Consider the following 17,365-nt stretch of genomic DNA (forward strand, 5'->3'; position numbering starts at 1 on the left):
TACGTTCCTCCGTTTTTGTGTTTATAACTGAGTGCACCAACAGTAAAACCTATGAGAAAAGATAGAAAAAGCGTGTGTTATTATCTCCAGTTAACAGATGATCTTTTTTCAACTTTTGTCCTTTGATACAGTCGGACGACACTTTTTTTAACTAGTTTGTTGCAAGCATTCACAGCCCCAAAATGTCATTACAGAGTGAAACGAAGACAGAGCCTTTGTATAACATGCCTCAATTTAAAACTTTTTAAAGCCCAACAACCACTTTTCTAGACAAGCAACAACACAGAATTTATTTGTAGAATAGATTTTATTCACCTTTCAAATAAATAGCATCCATGTGTCAGTCATGCCATTAAGATGAGAATGTACTGATTTTGATTCGTAAGTTAAACATATGCAAATGGGCCGCTTCATCCAAATCACAGAAAACAACAAAAAACAAAAAAGAACAAGGAGGTGAATGCAACTTTGTTTGTGCAGCTAAAATTTACATTTGATCAAGCAATGTTCATTTCTTGGTTACAATAAAACTGATCGAAGTGAATGACTCAGAGGAAAAGACACTGATTCTTCTGTCGAGTGAGCTTTAAAAAATGCTCAGTGCTTTAAAGAGCAGAAATTAAATATTACATCTCCACTGTTTTTGGGTTGCAACAGATATCTCACAGTCTGATACCTCAAAATCCAGCTTACTATCTGCAAGGGTAGATGCCAGTAGGGGTTTCTAATCAAATGAATAACATGTTAGAATACTATAATCATTCATTTAGTCACCTGTTCACTTTTGAAAGTGGGATACCTGTTTTTTATCTTGAATAATTTTGAGAGAGAATGTAAAAGAGCTTAAAATAAAGTCATATTCTACTTGTGATTTCTCTCTCTATATATGCACACTTATTAAGATCTTAAATTAATTCAGGCAGGCAATGTCACAAAAGGAAAGACAAAGGGTTAGGACTCAGTCTGCAACATTGGCTGTAAGGCAACTCCTTGTCCGTTCTCGTCATGCTCAGCATCACTTTCAGGATTCTGTGTGACGGCATCTGCTGGGGCAACAGATACATTGCGCTTTACTTTGAAAACGTCCCACCCCTCAGGCAACAGGCTGTGGTTGAACATGAACACAGCCAGCGAGGAAAAAACTAGGATGGCTACCAAAGTGCAGACCATGGTGACTGTCCTGACAGGGGACTTTTGGACAAAGACACCATCTTCCCATGTACAACCAGGAAGATGCAGAAAAACAGGAAGACCTATAGTGTTCTCTCCCAACAAAATCCTCAAAGGCAGTCCTATGATGTAACCTGCCAGCGCACCGTAACCATTTGTCACTTCAAAGAAGAGCACAGAGACCAGATGGGGAAATATCAGGCTGTAGGTGACGTCTGCTCCGAGAAGCCAGAGGATCAGGGTGCTGTTGGTGTAGAAGGTTATAGTTGTCCCAACCACACCCACCACCACCACTGTGATGCGGATCACCCATTGCATTTCATAGTCTGATGCCTATAATACAAAGGGGGGTTTAATATACCTGTGTTTTTTTCCAAAATGCATTGTTTTAATTTAATTGTGCCTTTTTACAGTTTGTAAAGAGTGGGAAAGGAACAGGACATCCTGTCTCTCAATCCTCGAAGCACGTTGTGCCACTGAGCTGCCACCATCGACATCTAGCACTCCTTACCTGTTGACGCAGGATGTTCTTGTAGATGTTTGAAGAGAAAATAGACGTTGCAGACAACAGGCCCGAGTCTGTAGATGACATGACAGCAGCGGCCACAGCTCCGATTCCAATGATCGAGACGTAAGATGGAGTGAGGTTTTGTAAGGCCAGGGGCAGGATTAAAGTATTCTCCCCACGTTCATAAGGAGATGGAGAACCGTACACAGTCTGGTTCCAGTCTGGGCAAAATAAATAACTGTTCAGTACTTTTATTATTATAATCATTATTTTTTATAGCCATACAGCACTGATACAAAAACATGGGCTTTATTCTGTCATTGAATAGGCAGAATCTTTGCTATCTGAGGTGATTCTGTGCTGAGCTGTTACACTGAAGTCAGCTGCCTGCTCCAATGAGAAATAGGTGTGAAAAGAGCGATGAGAGTGAACCATAACAGAATGCTCATAGAAGGGGAACTACAAAGCTGTGGGTTCGTCATTGCAAGTGACCTCTTTCAGACATCACACTACAGCCATTAACAAAACAGTATTGATTTGCTCAGCCTTAAATTAAACATCATGATTTTTTCGAGAGCTGCAACAATTAGTCATGAATCAATTAGTCGATAACAGGAAAATGAATTTGCAACTATTTCAAGAATTCAATGAATGCAAACAAAATGTCAAACAATTGTTGGTTCCAGCTTCTTAAATGAAACGATTTGCTGCTTTTCTTTATTATTTATAATAGTTAAGGAAGAGTCTGGGTTTTTTTAAACTGTTGTTGGAAATTGTGATGAGTATTTTTCACATTTTTTGTTAGACATTTTATAGACTTATTGATTGTTTAATCATACAAATAATCAGCATATTATTTAGATAATAAAAATAACTGTTAGTTACAGCCCTCTTTTCAGTTTTTACTTTTAGATAAAAATGATTTGTGTTTTGTCTTATGACATCTTTATGCTACAGCCACAGGCTGCAACAACCAAACAAAAGTGGATCAATTACAGGAGCCTGAAACCACTTTACATTCAATCACCTTTTAAAAGACATACAAAATAGGTGAAAGAAACAAAAGGACAATGTAAGTAGAAACAGTATTCATCACAAAGATATAATCTATATAATCTTATGTTCTTATGTTAATACTGTTTTCAGCGCTTTTACTAGGATTGCATATTACAAAACAACTGGCAATAAAAAGCCACTGGCCACAATGTAAGGGTCTATAATATGTCCTATCATCTCTAAACCAATTCTTACCTGTGGAGGCGGCGACAGCCCCAACCAAGACAGGAGGGATACCCAGTATGGCAATGATGATGGCAGCAGCATAGCAGGTTAACTGGGCTGTTCGTGGTGAGGAGGCAGACAGCGTCCTCTGGTGGAAGCTCTGAAATGCTATACTACCAAGAGCCTGAGAAAAAGAGGACAGGGAAAGATGCATGATGAGGACCAAGACATGATGAGGAAGAAGGAAATGTGCTGAATTACTGATTATTTCTCCTCAAGACTGAAGACAGACTTTCAGCGAATAAATTCGGGAGGAAACAAGCCGGTGCAGATTTCTATCACTGCTCAGGGAAATACAAATATTTATCCTCTATAACTCATTTATTACACTCACTCCTGTTCAATCGATATACTGCATCTCAGGATGCGCTGGGCAAAAGCAAGGACAGCGCTCTAAATTGAGATCTCTACTTCACCTTAGTTGCATACACTAAACAGCAGTCCGCAGAGAAAAACTCCAGGACAACATGCAGAAAACAGACGTTACTTGTGTAAGATTCTAATCATTGATCCGCTCTGCTGACCTGGACCTTCATATGGAATTCTTGCACTCTTGAAAGTATCCAACATTGTCATTGGGGGTCAGAGCAAATCTCACTTTTGTCCTTGGAGTTAAAAATGTAGAGTGGTTTTAATTTTAAAAACTCTGCACTGGAATATTTCTCTCTAACTTATCCTGCAATAGTCAGTGATTTTAATCCCATTTGTAGCACACGGATGTGGGTAATTTACACCCCCTCCAGAGTAATAATGACTGTATTTCTGTCTGGGGTGTCGTCCTAATACTTTATAGTGGATATCTGAGTTTTTTATTCACAGGAATATCTGATTGTTTGATCTTTTAATCAGGTGAAAAGTGACTTTTGTGTGGATATGGAGGAAATAGAAAAAGTCTGGTAGATGGTAGATAGAGGAAAAATATTAAGCTATCATGATAGCAGGACCCTGAAAAAGCTAATCAAAAGTAACAAGTTGTAATATGAGCTACAGATAGGCAATAATATTCTCCTTTAACTAGTCCTGCACAACAAGACCACATGCTACAATTTTAAGATAAAAGTCATCCATAACGAAGACTTGAATCTTTGATGAGCACAGTGAATATTTTATTCCTGGCCTCCACCTGTAATGTTAATTTTGTGAGAATGGGGTCAGTTTGATTATGACTCTGAATAATTATTTGAAACGGAAGGATGCATAGCTACTTTTAATTTTTTTTAATTGTCATCTTTTCATTAAGCAGCAGTGCATTGACAGAAATATGTTCCCTGTATTTAGATCTGGTCATAGCATAAAAAGCTGATAGGAATTTGATCTGGCATCTAAGATGACAAGAAGTTCTCATCTAGCTGGAGAGATTGGGTTTCTTTAATCTCCTTTCTAAATTACATAAACAGGCTGTCTTGTTTACATGAAATTGAAAAATTGAAGTGCATTGATGGCGGTTTGTCTGCTCCACCAACATGTGGCTGAGTTCTGACTTTATGGATGGAAACAGGAAAAGTATGAATATTCAGCTCACAATCATCAAGAAGTCGTCAACCCAGTTCCAGATTCTGTCCATCTCCAGAGTGCCGACCCACGGTACTTGGAACGTGTGGTTGAAAGCAGTCTGGGCAATGTTTGTAGATATGGGGTTGAGGAGCAGGAAGGGGACACACAACCACTGCAAATAAATCATATTGAAGACCTTAGCAAAGAAAGGTAATTTATTTGTCAGTGTTAAAATACTGACTGACTTTACATTCAATTAATTGTGTTTACAGCCCACACCTAACACTGCTGTGTCTTGTAGATGGTTTTGGAACAGACTTGATTTTCAGTGGATTTATCTCTTTCCATTTAAAGGTTTAAAAGGTGTTAAGTCTGAACTTTGATAGGATGATAACACTTATCTTTGGCTTTATACAACATTGCAACATACACACCTTCAGATACTGCACATTTTTAAAATGAACATGGTTTACTGTAACTTACCAAACTGAGGAAAGCTAGAGAGAGCTGGATGACATCAGTGTAGGCCACTGAATAAAGGCCTCCTAACAAAGTGTAGATAATGGCTACAGCTGCTGAGATCCAGACAGAGTAGACATAGGGCACGTCCAGTATCACAGTCATAGTTACTCCTGCCAGAAAAATACAGAAATTAAAATGCTTTAATTGCATCAACCAAATAAAAAAAATGTGGTTTTACCTGGTAGGTATGCATATTTACCTAAGCCAAGCAGGGTGCAGGACACCCACAGCACATCCCCCAGCAGAGACGGCAGCACTAGAGCACCACTCAGTACTTTGCCATACTTAATCTGGAATGGGTCCATCATGGTGACATACTTCTTGTCCCTCATTGGCTTGGCAAAGAAAAGACCACCTAATGCAGAGGATGAGATGTAAACCATTATATTGCATTTACTCTCTGATTAATGTATCAAAAACTCTACTGGATGCTGTTGGCACTGTGCTCTGTAAGCTGCTGACATCCAGAAATCAAGCACACCCAAACAAATTCCTGACTGTTTAAACTATAATACATTTAACTGCAGCTGTTTAATAAACTGTTAATAAAACGGATAAAATAAGCCACATGGTTAAGATCAACACAGCCTACTGCCTCTATAATGTATGATTTGTCTTACCTATTACGAAGGATAATGAGTATTGTATGGGCATCAGAGCCCACATTAAGCCCAGTTTAGGAGTGTAAACTGCCTCAGCGATACCCAGGATGAAGCCACCCCCGACCCACGTAGCTGCATAACAATGACACAAACACAGAGACAGACACACACTTTTATTATGTACATAGTTGCAAATGTGAGTATCAACATGTTCGTACAATAACTTCCTTTCATGATGTGTATCAAAGTATAAACATTTAATAAATCTAAAATTCATGTTTGATGTTTTAAAATCTCATTAATAACAACTCTTTCCTGAAGGTTAGGTTGGTGAAGTAAGTGAGCCGTGTCACTTGAAGAAAAAAATCATATTCAAGTAAAATTACTTAATTACTGCTGGACAACCATTGAACAAATTGTACCTGACAATGATTAATACATTTGAGCTCATTTTTACTGTGCCAATTTACACCACATGCACAACTACTATTAAGTACTTTTACTGTGCACTTTTGATGTAATCCCATTTGAAAAACCCTTCTGATGAAGGATACAATTATTTCTATAGGTAGTTAATAAGACTACATGCATATACGTATACTCTAAACTATTTTTACTCTGTAGTTTTTAAGAAATCTCATTTTAAAGTCGTTTATGAAAGAATATGCCTTTTTTGGCTGATTTTGATGAAAAAAAAAAACTTCTTTAAGTAGACACTTTTACTGCTGGACTCAGTACTTTCCATGCCACATACACAAATACCATGAACTACTATTACTATGTTGTATTTGAGTAATCCAGTGTAACACCAGGTAAGACAAAACACCCTAGTTTTTGAATATTTCCACCACCACGTTTCACTGTGGGTTTGTTACACTGCAGTATTCCTGTCTTTCCTGTTTGTATCCTTATGTACAGTATACCCTTCTATCACTGCCACAAGTCCAGTGGTGAAATGTAATTAAGTACATCTACTCATGTAGTTAAGTATTACTTTGAGTTGCTTGTACTTTCCTTAAATATTTTTGATATCTTTAAACTTCTTCTCCTCAACATTTTTGAGGCAAATATTTTACTTCTTACTTCGTTACATTTAAATGCTGAATTCTGGTATGTTTTCGCCCACCAAGAGCATCAAAGCTGACAGTAACAAGTAGATGAAGACCCATGAATGAGATACGGCTGAAGGAGCAATGGGACCAGGTGCGGAGGGTGAATCCCAAAGGGTCCCAGTTCTAATAGGAGCATTAGGGTCACTGGCCCCTACAGTGTAAGAGTGGCTCCAGAAGATTCGAGTTACATCAGCCAAGGTCTCTGTCCACAAGGGGGTTGTCCCAGGACCAGCTAATATACTGTGGAGTAATACAATTAATATGAACATATACAATCTTAAAATATTTATGTCATGAAATTGAATTTTTTTGATCAATAATGATTTCATTTTGTGCTTTTTTTTAATCACTTGTTACGATGTGTAGGTAGATGTTTAGGAACCAGAAGCTGACCCCAGAGCAGGGAGCAGTTTGAAAGATATTACTGAAGCACTTGGGTTTGGTCAAATTATGAATATAGAAATATGCACGCTATTTCTAGAGAACGCGACCATGTGCCACGTCAAAATTATGAAATCATCTGGCAGCAGGCAGGCAGAATATCAGAGTATATAAGCAAGGGCTGATTAGCTCAAAGCAGCTCCAGCACAGGGGAACCCTGACCAGCCTCTCCACAGCACCTCTGAAAAACACAAGCAACAAAAACACCACAAACAGGAACAAAACCAGTCCAAAATATAACATCACTAACAGTAATCCTCTTTAAGTGATTAAAAAAAAATGGGATACCTTATCTTACATAACCAAACAGCAAGCGTATCATCAATGAACCCACCTCCTCACAACTTAGCCACGCATTGAGGACATGATGAATGATTTTGGCAGAGAAGACTATTGTGATTTGTGTTCTCCGGTTTTCAGCACATAAGCTCATATTTCTTCAGGGTACCATGTGTAATTTCTGATGAGTCATTGCTAAGGGTAGGTATTTTCACAAACAACTTTATTGCAATTTTTAATGGACTAGCAGGTGTCATTGGTATGCCAAGGTCTTCCTAACTTTTGAAATAATGTTTACCTATTTTAATTAAGCTCTATAATTTATGGAGACTTTAATTGTATATCCATAAAGTTGATTTGGCCCTGTATATGTATCTAAGAGGCATGTGAATAGGCAAGGCTTCCTTAGGCTAGGGGTAAGACTTATGGATGGCCAATCTTTCAGCAGCCTATTGCGAGGTGACTACTAACACTGGCCATACACACTGAAAATTGTGTGTATGGTTGCACTAGTCCGGAAAAAGGTTGCAGCTATTACACATAATTATGTATGGCTACTCGAGATTACAGCATATCAGCACTCTTCTACATTCACCACATTTGTCTTTTTTCTGTATTTAAGTGCAGGTACTACCAGAATCTGGATTTCACGTATCACTGTCCTGACTATGTTTAACCTAATACTTATTTTAATCAACATTTTTTCCTTCATTATACAACACATACACTGCATTTTATTATGAAAGCATATAAGATATTTAAAGCTACATGCCTCTGCATTAGGACACTAAAAAACCTCTGCATTGACTAGATACATAGGTTTTCAAGACGAAGTTCATCTTCTTACTACTTTCCAGAAATTATTATTACTTTGGACAATAAGGAAAAATTTCTTTTCCATTATAATCGTATTTTTGGGGAAAATTCAGTACTTTTTTTTCAATAGCTTCCAGTAACACCAAATCAATGCTGAATTGTTATGAAACACTGGACAAATGAGACACAACTCTTTTAATTGGATTGTAGTGCTTTGTGTATTTTATAAGAAAAAGTTTATCTTAGATGCTATGAATAGTGGCGTATCAAGCCATCGAATCAGGTAAGGTAATGGCAAGCAGCCAAAAAAAGATGAGGATATTTACTCTGCTCTCAATCAGCATTGAGGAATTATTCTGGATTTCAGAGAAAATACGCGTCAACAGACAAAGAGTGAGCATCTCACTCCGCAGTCTGCTAACTTGTTGCTCTCACTACGGCAACATCAGCTGATCTGTTTCAACAATGGGAGGCTGAAATAATCTTCATGCAGACTGAAATTCGACCATGCTTGTCATGTTTCAGTTTATGTTCCTGGGACTTCCTGTTTTATTTTTAAGTTTCCTCCTATTGTGTGAATTCCCGCCCTTTTTCTGTGTCCACCTGTGTCTTCTTTGTAATCAGCCATGGGGTGTATATTAGCCTGTGTTCTCCCTGCTGTCTTTGTCAGTTTGCCCTGTGTTATTCTCCTGTGTTTCACCTCAGTCTGTTCCAGTGTCTTCCTGTGTCTCCCCGTGGTATGTTCCTGGTTTTTTGTCCCTCGTGTTTTTACTGGTTGGAACTTTGCTTTTGGTTCTACTTTGTTTAGCTTTTGTTTTTGGTCTTTGTATTGTTGGTATTTACACTTCTTGGATTTCGTTTTTAGTTCCCAATGCTACTTTCCTCCTTGGTGTTTTTTTGCATTTGGGTCCTCACCAATTTTAGCCAAAGGTAAGAACTGACCAATATGCACCCAGCAGACACCAGCACTCAGCTTCTGAATATTTGGGACAATGTCTTTTTTCGGGTTAAGGATAGTAAGGACTGTGTTGAGATGCTAAAAGCCATAACCATATTTAAAATGAAGCTGGTTCTTTAAGCCTGGTTGTGGGAAGCTCCAGGTACAGCAGAACTCAAATCTGGAGTGTCTATGGTTGAAAAGACTTTATTGGACAAATTACATTTCAGTGATTCCCATATAGGTCAGCTCCAGTGTATGCTAGCCACCAGCTAGCGAGCCTCTCGTCAGCTCCAGTGTTTGCTAGCCTCCTGTCAGCTCCAGAGCCTGCTAGTCCCCAGCCTAAGACTGTTTCTGTGCTGATGGGTATTAAGACTGCTGACACCTCAGACAGGCCCCCAAATGTCTCCTTTCCAGGGAACCAGCCTGGCCTATAAGCACTACCACCAAAAAATACAACAGGTAGTTTGTTTGACAGTTTCTGCGATAACAACCCCTCTTTTTTACATCTACATTAAAACACATTAAACAAGAAAGTTTTGACTGTGTTACGATTTAACTCTTTCTTTATGATGATATTGGCTCTTTAAGCCGATTGACTCAAAGCAATTTAAAATGCCTTACTTCATATGCTGCAGTGCTTTTCCAAACAAATTGCAATGAAAGCAACAACATGACAAAATCTGGCCTTGAAACTTGGCTGTTTTTTTGAAGCAGCCTGGTATTAGTTTAAACCTAGTGAACTGCGGTGAATCTGTTATATTTTACTAGTCTAGAAATTAAATACGGATGTATTGTGTTTAAAATGTTTTTAGAGTAAATTGTATACTGTAGCAATCGATCCTCTCACTCGATCAGCTGCTCCAAGATCACAAATCTGTGCATGTTGCTGACTTCATATCATTTTCTCATTGTCTAGATGACATTTGATATGAAGACTATTATCCTAATCATTGAGAAATTCACTTTCTGCTTCCACTATTGTTTTAAGAAGACATCATTTTCTTAAGATCAAAAGATAATTAACCTATTAGCTTTGTTATCTCAAAATAATGTAATAAGCGAGTTCTACTAGAAAACAAAAGTGACAAAAAATGGTGGGGTAAAAAAACCAAACAAACAAATAACTAAGTACCTGAGCCCCACAGAACCACATACCAGTCATGGTGAAAATCCCAACCAGCAAGCTTATATTCCTGTCTCCAAGGAGCACCACGTCAGTCCTGTCACCATGACTCTTCCTCTCAGCCTTCCTGGACTTTCGGGCGGCCCATAGCCCTGTCCCCAGAATCAGGATGTAGAACAGCACCGCTGCAACCACACCGGGGATGTTCAGAGCCATGGTGTTCAACCACTATGGAGCACACTAACAGACAGATGGAATGATTGGATAACAAATACAAATACTGTGCATAAACCGAGAACAGACAAAGGTCACAGTCGGAAACCTGAAAACCAGGTGTTTGAAGTGATCCACAGTTGACCTTAAAAGTGTGTACATAAGCAAAGATAAATAAGGAAGAGATAAAGGCTACATGTCAAAAGCCAAGATTTACTCCTGCCTTGTTAATATCAGTTTTGATTTGTTTTCCCCTCTCTCCCTGCTCACCTTACTTGCTTCTGTTGCTGACATTATGGTAAGAGTCAGATAAGATTCCCTCTAACATTTGATTTATATCCCTATACACACATACACATACAGGAGCACTTGTACTTGCATGTGTAGTACAATAAGAACAACAGGTGCAAAAATGTGATAACAAACAGAAACAACAAACACAATCACAGAGTAAGTCCACAGAATGGGAACATAAAAGTGATAACAGATAAGAAGCAGTATGAATACAAATAAAAAGTGCTGAAAATGATAAGAAACTGCAAACGAACATGACAAAACAAATAAAACAGAGGTGCATAAAAGATAAATGACAGACAACCATACAGGACAGCACCTAGTTAAAAACAGCAACATTCAAATGCTGAGTAGTTTGAAATCATAGTCTTAAACTGACCTTTAAGTACTGTATAAGCGTATCAAGTTTAAATGTACGTTGTGAAATGTCCCATGTGTATAAAGCATTGAAACTGAAAGCTTCAGTTTTTCCCAAATGTAGTGTCACCTGGGGAACTTGGAGCATTATATGATCACTAGAGGGTGTTGAATAGTGACTCTGTGACAAGTTTAATAAAGAGCTTATATGTGGTGGCATGTTGCCCTTCAAGGCTTTAAAAAGAAACAGAAACCAATGGCTGTCAAGTCTGACTGTTAAAGGTGACCATCCAACTTTTTCATATATAAGACAATGATGAGTGGAATAACAGTCACCAGTAATGAATCTGAGGGCGGAGTGATAGTGGAGTAAGAGAGGAGACAAAGGCATGTCTATAGATAACATCCCCATAATCCAGGACAGATAAAAAGTCAATGATCCGTTTCCTACAGAACATGGGGAAAGTAGTTCTGTTTCTGTATAAATAACATTTTGTTTGTCTTAGTCTGTTAACAAGTGTGTTTATATGAAATTCAAATGTGAGTTTTTGATCCAACCAGATACCAACAGAGTCTCTTAGCAGCTTGGCTCAAGTATGCAACTAGGGATATTAACATCTAGTCCTACAAAACAGATCAGCAGTACAGGACTGTATCATCAGCATAAAGATGGGCATTACAATTTGTTATAGAGGATGTAATATTGTTAATATAGCTTGTGAATAAGACAGGACCCAGTATTGAACCTTGCGGAACCCCTTTAGACAACAGTAAAAGCATGGAACAATGATTTCCTAGTCACACATGCTGTCTATGAGACAGGTAGTCCAATTACAGGAATTACAATAAAAACCAACATCACTTAACCTCTTTGTAAACAAAGCATGGTCGACAGTATCAAAAGTTTTGTTTAATCCACAAAGAGGGCAGCATAGTATTTCCCTTTATCAACATCACATATAATATCATTAGTAACTGAGGTGATAGCAGTAACAGTACTATGCTTAGCTCTGAAACCAGACTGGTGAGGACTCCAAACAGGATATATTGAGAGGAATGATTTGAGCTGATTATTGACTAATGATACCATGACTTAAGCAAGACAGGGCAGTTTAGAAATTGGTCAATAGTTGTTAAGATCAGCTTTATCACCACCTTTATGCAGTGGGACAACATGTTCAGTTTTCCAGATCTTAGGGATAACCCTGGAAGAAAAGGACAGATTAAAAAGATAAGCCATTTCATCAGAAATAAATGGAGCACAGAGCTTTAAAAAAATATGGGTCAAGTTTATCCTCCCCACTTTCCTTATATCTACACCTTGAAGTGCCTCCTTAACAACAGAGGAAGTGAAGTTCTGCAGTGTAAACACAGAGGTACTGTTTGAGGAGGTCTCACGAGGCAGCAGCTGACTGTTGAAAGCAGAGCCTGAGTACAACATGTCAAATTGATTTCCAGCAGCTGCAAAATATTTGTTAAAAGCGTCACAAATATCTGATGGTGTATCTATTGGGCAATTATCAAATGTTGTACTAGAAGGTATAGACATAGAGGATTTGTTTTTATTTACATTTACTACTTTCCAAAACTTGGATGGGTTTGTAAAAGAGCCGGACATTAATTCTATGTGATAGTTGGCCTTTGTCTTTCTCAATGAAGATATGCATTTATTTCTAAGTTGTCTAAAAGTTAACCAGTGGGCTTCCTCACCAGTATGCCTTGCTAGATCCCTGGCTTCGTCCCTTGCATTGAGCATCATTGATATGATGAGCTGAACCAGGGGTTTGTCTGTCTTTAACCCTGAGCTTTTGAAGGGTGCATGTTTATCAACAATGGTAACTAAAGAGTTGGTGAAATGTTTAAGAGCCTGTTCTGCATCCAGTATTTCAGTAGTATATTGTATATTACTGTTAGTAATGTGAGTTTAAAAAGCCTGAAGACTAAACGTCTTTTGATAAAAATTTGTGACCTTGATTTTGCCAATCCAGCACTTCTAATGCAGGCTACAGGGCAGTGGTCACTTGGACCATATTACACAGAATCAGATCTATCAACGTTGACTTTGAGGGATCCTTCAAATTAGGTCTGGTTGGCTCAACGATCAACTGTGACAGATTGAGATTGACACATATCTCTTTTAGACCGTTTGAATCATTTGTGAACCAGTTTAGATTAAACTCAGCTAGAACCAGCATTTCTGAGTTACAGTACTGAGCAAGTAAGTCTGCTAAATTATCAGTTGCACTGGAGATAGCTGAGGGAGGTCTGTATACACCCACAACAATGATTGCAATATTACAAGATAAGTTAATTTTCAGAGCAATAAATTCAAAGGAATGAGGTATAGTGACAGCATTTAAAACAGTGACAGATAAAATGGATTTCACATTAACAGCTCTGTCTATTCTGCACAGGTTATAGTTAAGCAGAGAATCTGAATCACAAATGCTCTGCTTGAGTCAGGTTTCTGTCAGAACCAAGATATCTGGATCAGTCTGTGATATGAGACTTTTCAGTTCATCTAATTTAGGTTGATTACACAGACTTCTGATATTTGAATGTATAAAACCAAAGCCCTTTCTGCATTTAAAAGCATGTGAGTTGAAAATATTTGGTCTGAGTCACCATAGGGCTTACAGGCAGAATGCGCCTTAGAGCAATGGATGGTAGGTTGTACAATTATTAAAGTTTTAGCTCTATAATTTGTACAGGAATTAGATATGTGATGTTTGCGGTGGCCATTTGAGATCAAAACAGGAATATTAGATGCAAGAGCAGATATTGATAGTGAAAGAGATGGAGTATTCCGGCTGTCATACCTTTATGCACTGAATGCCTTCCCATTAGCACGAAAAATACGTACTGTGGCTAATGTTAGTGGATCGAATTAGAAAATGGACAAAATCTTGCACAATAAGGTGCACTGAAAACACATAATAGAGCCAACAGCATGAGAGAACAACTCTGTCGGTGTGAGCTGCATTGAATCATACAGCTAAAATGATCAGTCAACTTGTAGACTTGTAAGTGAAATGGTTCTGGCTTCTTTTTCTTTTCTTTTTTCTGTTTTAGATCATTGTAAATTGCGCAATTTTTGAATTTGAACATGTTCACTATTTGCATCATAAACAATACATGTATTAATTGAAAAAAAACAACTAACAATAATCAAACTTTTTGACTTTTAACTGCAGCTCTACATGCAGGCCCAACACTACACAACCCCCCTATGCACTATAATACGCACCACTACATTGGCTGGAATCAAAAGTCGCAAAACTGCATTTTTTCAACCATTTAATACCCAAACATTATCTTAGGCTGGTTGGTGGCTAATATTTGACTAATACGGCATAGCAATTACATAATGAGGAACAAATATTTACAACATTTAGCAAGCTAATTTCTTCAGATTAAGCAATAAATACTGCTAAACCACAATGTCATTATATTAATTTAGCCCAATTTTAGTGAAATTGCCTGTCACCATACATACTATATACTTTTATGCTTTATACTTTTTTTTATAATTTTCATCGACCACCAAAAAAACATCTTACAAAAGTCTGGACAAAAAACAAAAGAACCCATCAAAACCAGGACAAAACTTCTTTTGCAAAGCAAAGCCCAGGGTAGCTAACAAAAACCCAGTATGTTAGCTAGGAGCTGGCTACGAAAATGCAGAGAATAACCATGAACGAGGTGAAAAGCAATCACTTGATCTACATTTTATCATATAGCATGAGAACACCAGTTTATTTTGTTTTTATTGTTTTTTGTTTTTGTCAGAAAAACGGCACAGGATTGCAGAGCCCTGAGAGTGCCCCTGGGGTTGCACTGCAGCACTGACCAGCTCACTGACAGGTAAAGAAAGAGATTGAATTTACCTGGTTCACCTGAGCTGCCTGTCCAGGGGCTCCAGTCCTTTCCGGTCCGTTAAGATGTATTACTGTGTAAAAACACCAAAGTTACAAACAAATATTATTTGTGGCGAATGAATGAAACAATTCACCTGGCTGGAGACTGAACTGGTGCAACTCAGAGAACATGTGAACAAGCAACAGCCTGACAGCCTAGAGGAGCGCTGATCCAGCAGGATACAGCTGAGAACCATGAGAAAAACCCAGCTGACCTAATAGAAGAAGTAAGGTCGCTTCAGAAAGAGAGAGAGACATTGTAATAAACAAACAGAAGTTGACCTTCGGAAAGGAAAGCTGAAGAGGACAGTCAACAGGAGTGGCTACACCACCACTCCCCCCAAGCAAAGTGGTGCCATACCCCACCTAGCTCCCCTTTCGCTCCCCCAATCCTGCCGACCCCTCACTCCCCCAGTCCAGTCTGCCTCCCCTATTCCATCACCAGAGCTACCCAGCCCATGCCCTCCTTGACCCCAGACCATAATTCTAAAATTAACTCAACTTAACCAGGAAACTTGTTAGAGGGAGCAAACTGTTTCCCAACCATTGTGTGGAGAAAATGTGGTGCCCGACAAAAAGGGAGAGGAATCATAAAGTATCTCATGATACAACTTTGAAGATTTCTCCATTTACTTCCATTGCAATTCTTTCTTTTTTTTGAAAAGGCTGAATATTTGAAAAAGCTGAAAAGTAAGAAAGGCTGGATGGGCTTAAAAAGCTGAACATTTTCCTAGCTGAACGGTTTCTCTAGCTAAACTTAAGCTGAAGCAGTAGCAAAACGAAAATTGAAAAATTCCCCATAAGAATGAATGGGCAAAATTTTGCAGAAAAAGCTGAATATTTCCAAAAGTATAATAGATAGAAATATGAAAGTAGAAGTAGGGATGTCCTTAAAAAGCTCAACATTTTGATGGTTGAATGGTTTCTGTAGCTCAAAATTTGTAGGAGGGGAAAGCAGTTCACAAATGCACACACACAGACATACATGACACAAAGTATCAAATGTACATCAAATCTATACCCTGACTAAATCATTTATTGAATTATTTAATATAATTATATTATATGATAGGGGCTGGTGAGTGTACTTATGAGGATAGCTTTGCATTTCTTCTTGTTGTAACTGTTATCATTATTATTTATATATAACTAGTGTCTATTACTATTATTATTATTCTCAATATTTATTGGCTGTGAAAATAAAAACAGTCTTCATTTCAATAAAGTTAAATTAAATTGACAATACGTTGGCAAACAGCTTGAAACACTGAAATAAATGTTAGCTAGCAGCTAACTAAATGAACCTAGCTAACGTTACTAGCTAGGGTTAGCTAAATAGCAGTCTTTACAGCACTAATAAGCAATGACTATGAATTTAAAATGGTGAGGACTTTAAGTTATATTCAGTAAATGTAAAGGGACTAGCAGAATTGGTTTCTCGGTAGTAAGCGTTAACTTACATCACTTTGACTCCCCAAACATTGATGCAGTTCTACCTCTCTCTGCTGTTCAGTAGCTTGGTTACCTGTAGCTACATTGGTCGAGAAGATGTTGAGGCAGGACACACTATGGCTCTTAGAAACACGACAGTTGCGGTTACATGCTGCTATTCCGACATGCCGCTATTTGACAGTGACCTCTAATTGTCGGAACAGCGGCATTAAGGTTATTTTTCAAGCGTCCCACTATTTCGACATTGTTTTTTGTCATTGTCGGAGACATGTCTGAATAGCGGGATGTCACGACGGGATAGCGGGCGAACCCCCCCCCCCCTTACCACCTGAGACAATGAAAACTGTCGTCTCCAAACAAGAAACATCCAAAAATGGCGGCTTCATTTAAGTTACAGTTCAAATCCAGGTCAGGCCCAGGCGCGTGCGTGCAGGCTCCTCTCACTTGCGGAGGGACATGTTCTCACGAGACTGCCAGAAGTACATGATAACTTAATAACGTCGTTATTGCAAATGAGGTTTTGAAAAAATTATAATTTCATGTGTAACACTTTAGCTGAATGTGCTGTATTATAATATATAAGTATGTTTTGTTTTGTTTTGTTTTGTTTTGTTTGTGCAACAGCGTCATTCTATTGAAACGTCCAGTTTTCTCACTGCGGTCAAGCCAACCGTCATTCGCGGTTGCGTGATCAAATGAGCCGCACCTATATTTCGAATGCGCAATCCCTGTACCATTTACGGTAATTGTAACGCTGCAGTCTGTGAGTAGACTCTTCAGTCTGATTGGACAGATGTCACAGAAATACTTTCCACACACATGGCTCATGAATTACCACTCCGTA

The 17,365-nt window shown here is 38.3% G+C and overlaps 1 protein-coding gene across 2 annotated transcripts; it reads right to left on the bottom strand.

Moving 5' to 3' along the window:
- Window positions 1-294: 294 nt before the first annotated feature.
- On the bottom strand, window positions 295-17,069 carry LOC311263838 (high-affinity choline transporter 1-like). Of its 2 annotated transcripts, none has more exons than XM_084364170.1 (10): window positions 16,595-17,069; window positions 15,040-15,101; window positions 10,321-10,528; window positions 5,596-5,709; window positions 5,175-5,330; window positions 4,937-5,085; window positions 4,482-4,625; window positions 2,930-3,083; window positions 1,682-1,899; window positions 295-1,503 (listed from the first exon to the last, which is right to left on the bottom strand). In XM_084364170.1, the coding sequence occupies exons 3-10, from the start codon at window positions 10,502-10,504 to the stop codon at window positions 952-954; spliced, it is 1,671 nt and encodes a 556-aa protein (XP_084220296.1). In that variant the 5' UTR covers window positions 10,505-10,528; window positions 15,040-15,101; window positions 16,595-17,069; the 3' UTR covers window positions 295-951. The 2 variants fall into 2 exon arrangements, with proteins under 2 accessions (XP_084220296.1, XP_084220295.1); XM_084364169.1 differs by having other exon boundaries at window positions 16,530-17,069.
- Window positions 17,070-17,365: the final 296 nt, after the last annotated feature.

The sequence above is a fragment of the Pagrus pagrus genome (genome assembly GCF_965226575.1).
Source record: "Pagrus pagrus genome assembly, chromosome: 2".
Classification (NCBI taxonomy): Eukaryota; Metazoa; Chordata; class Actinopteri; order Spariformes; family Sparidae; genus Pagrus; species Pagrus pagrus.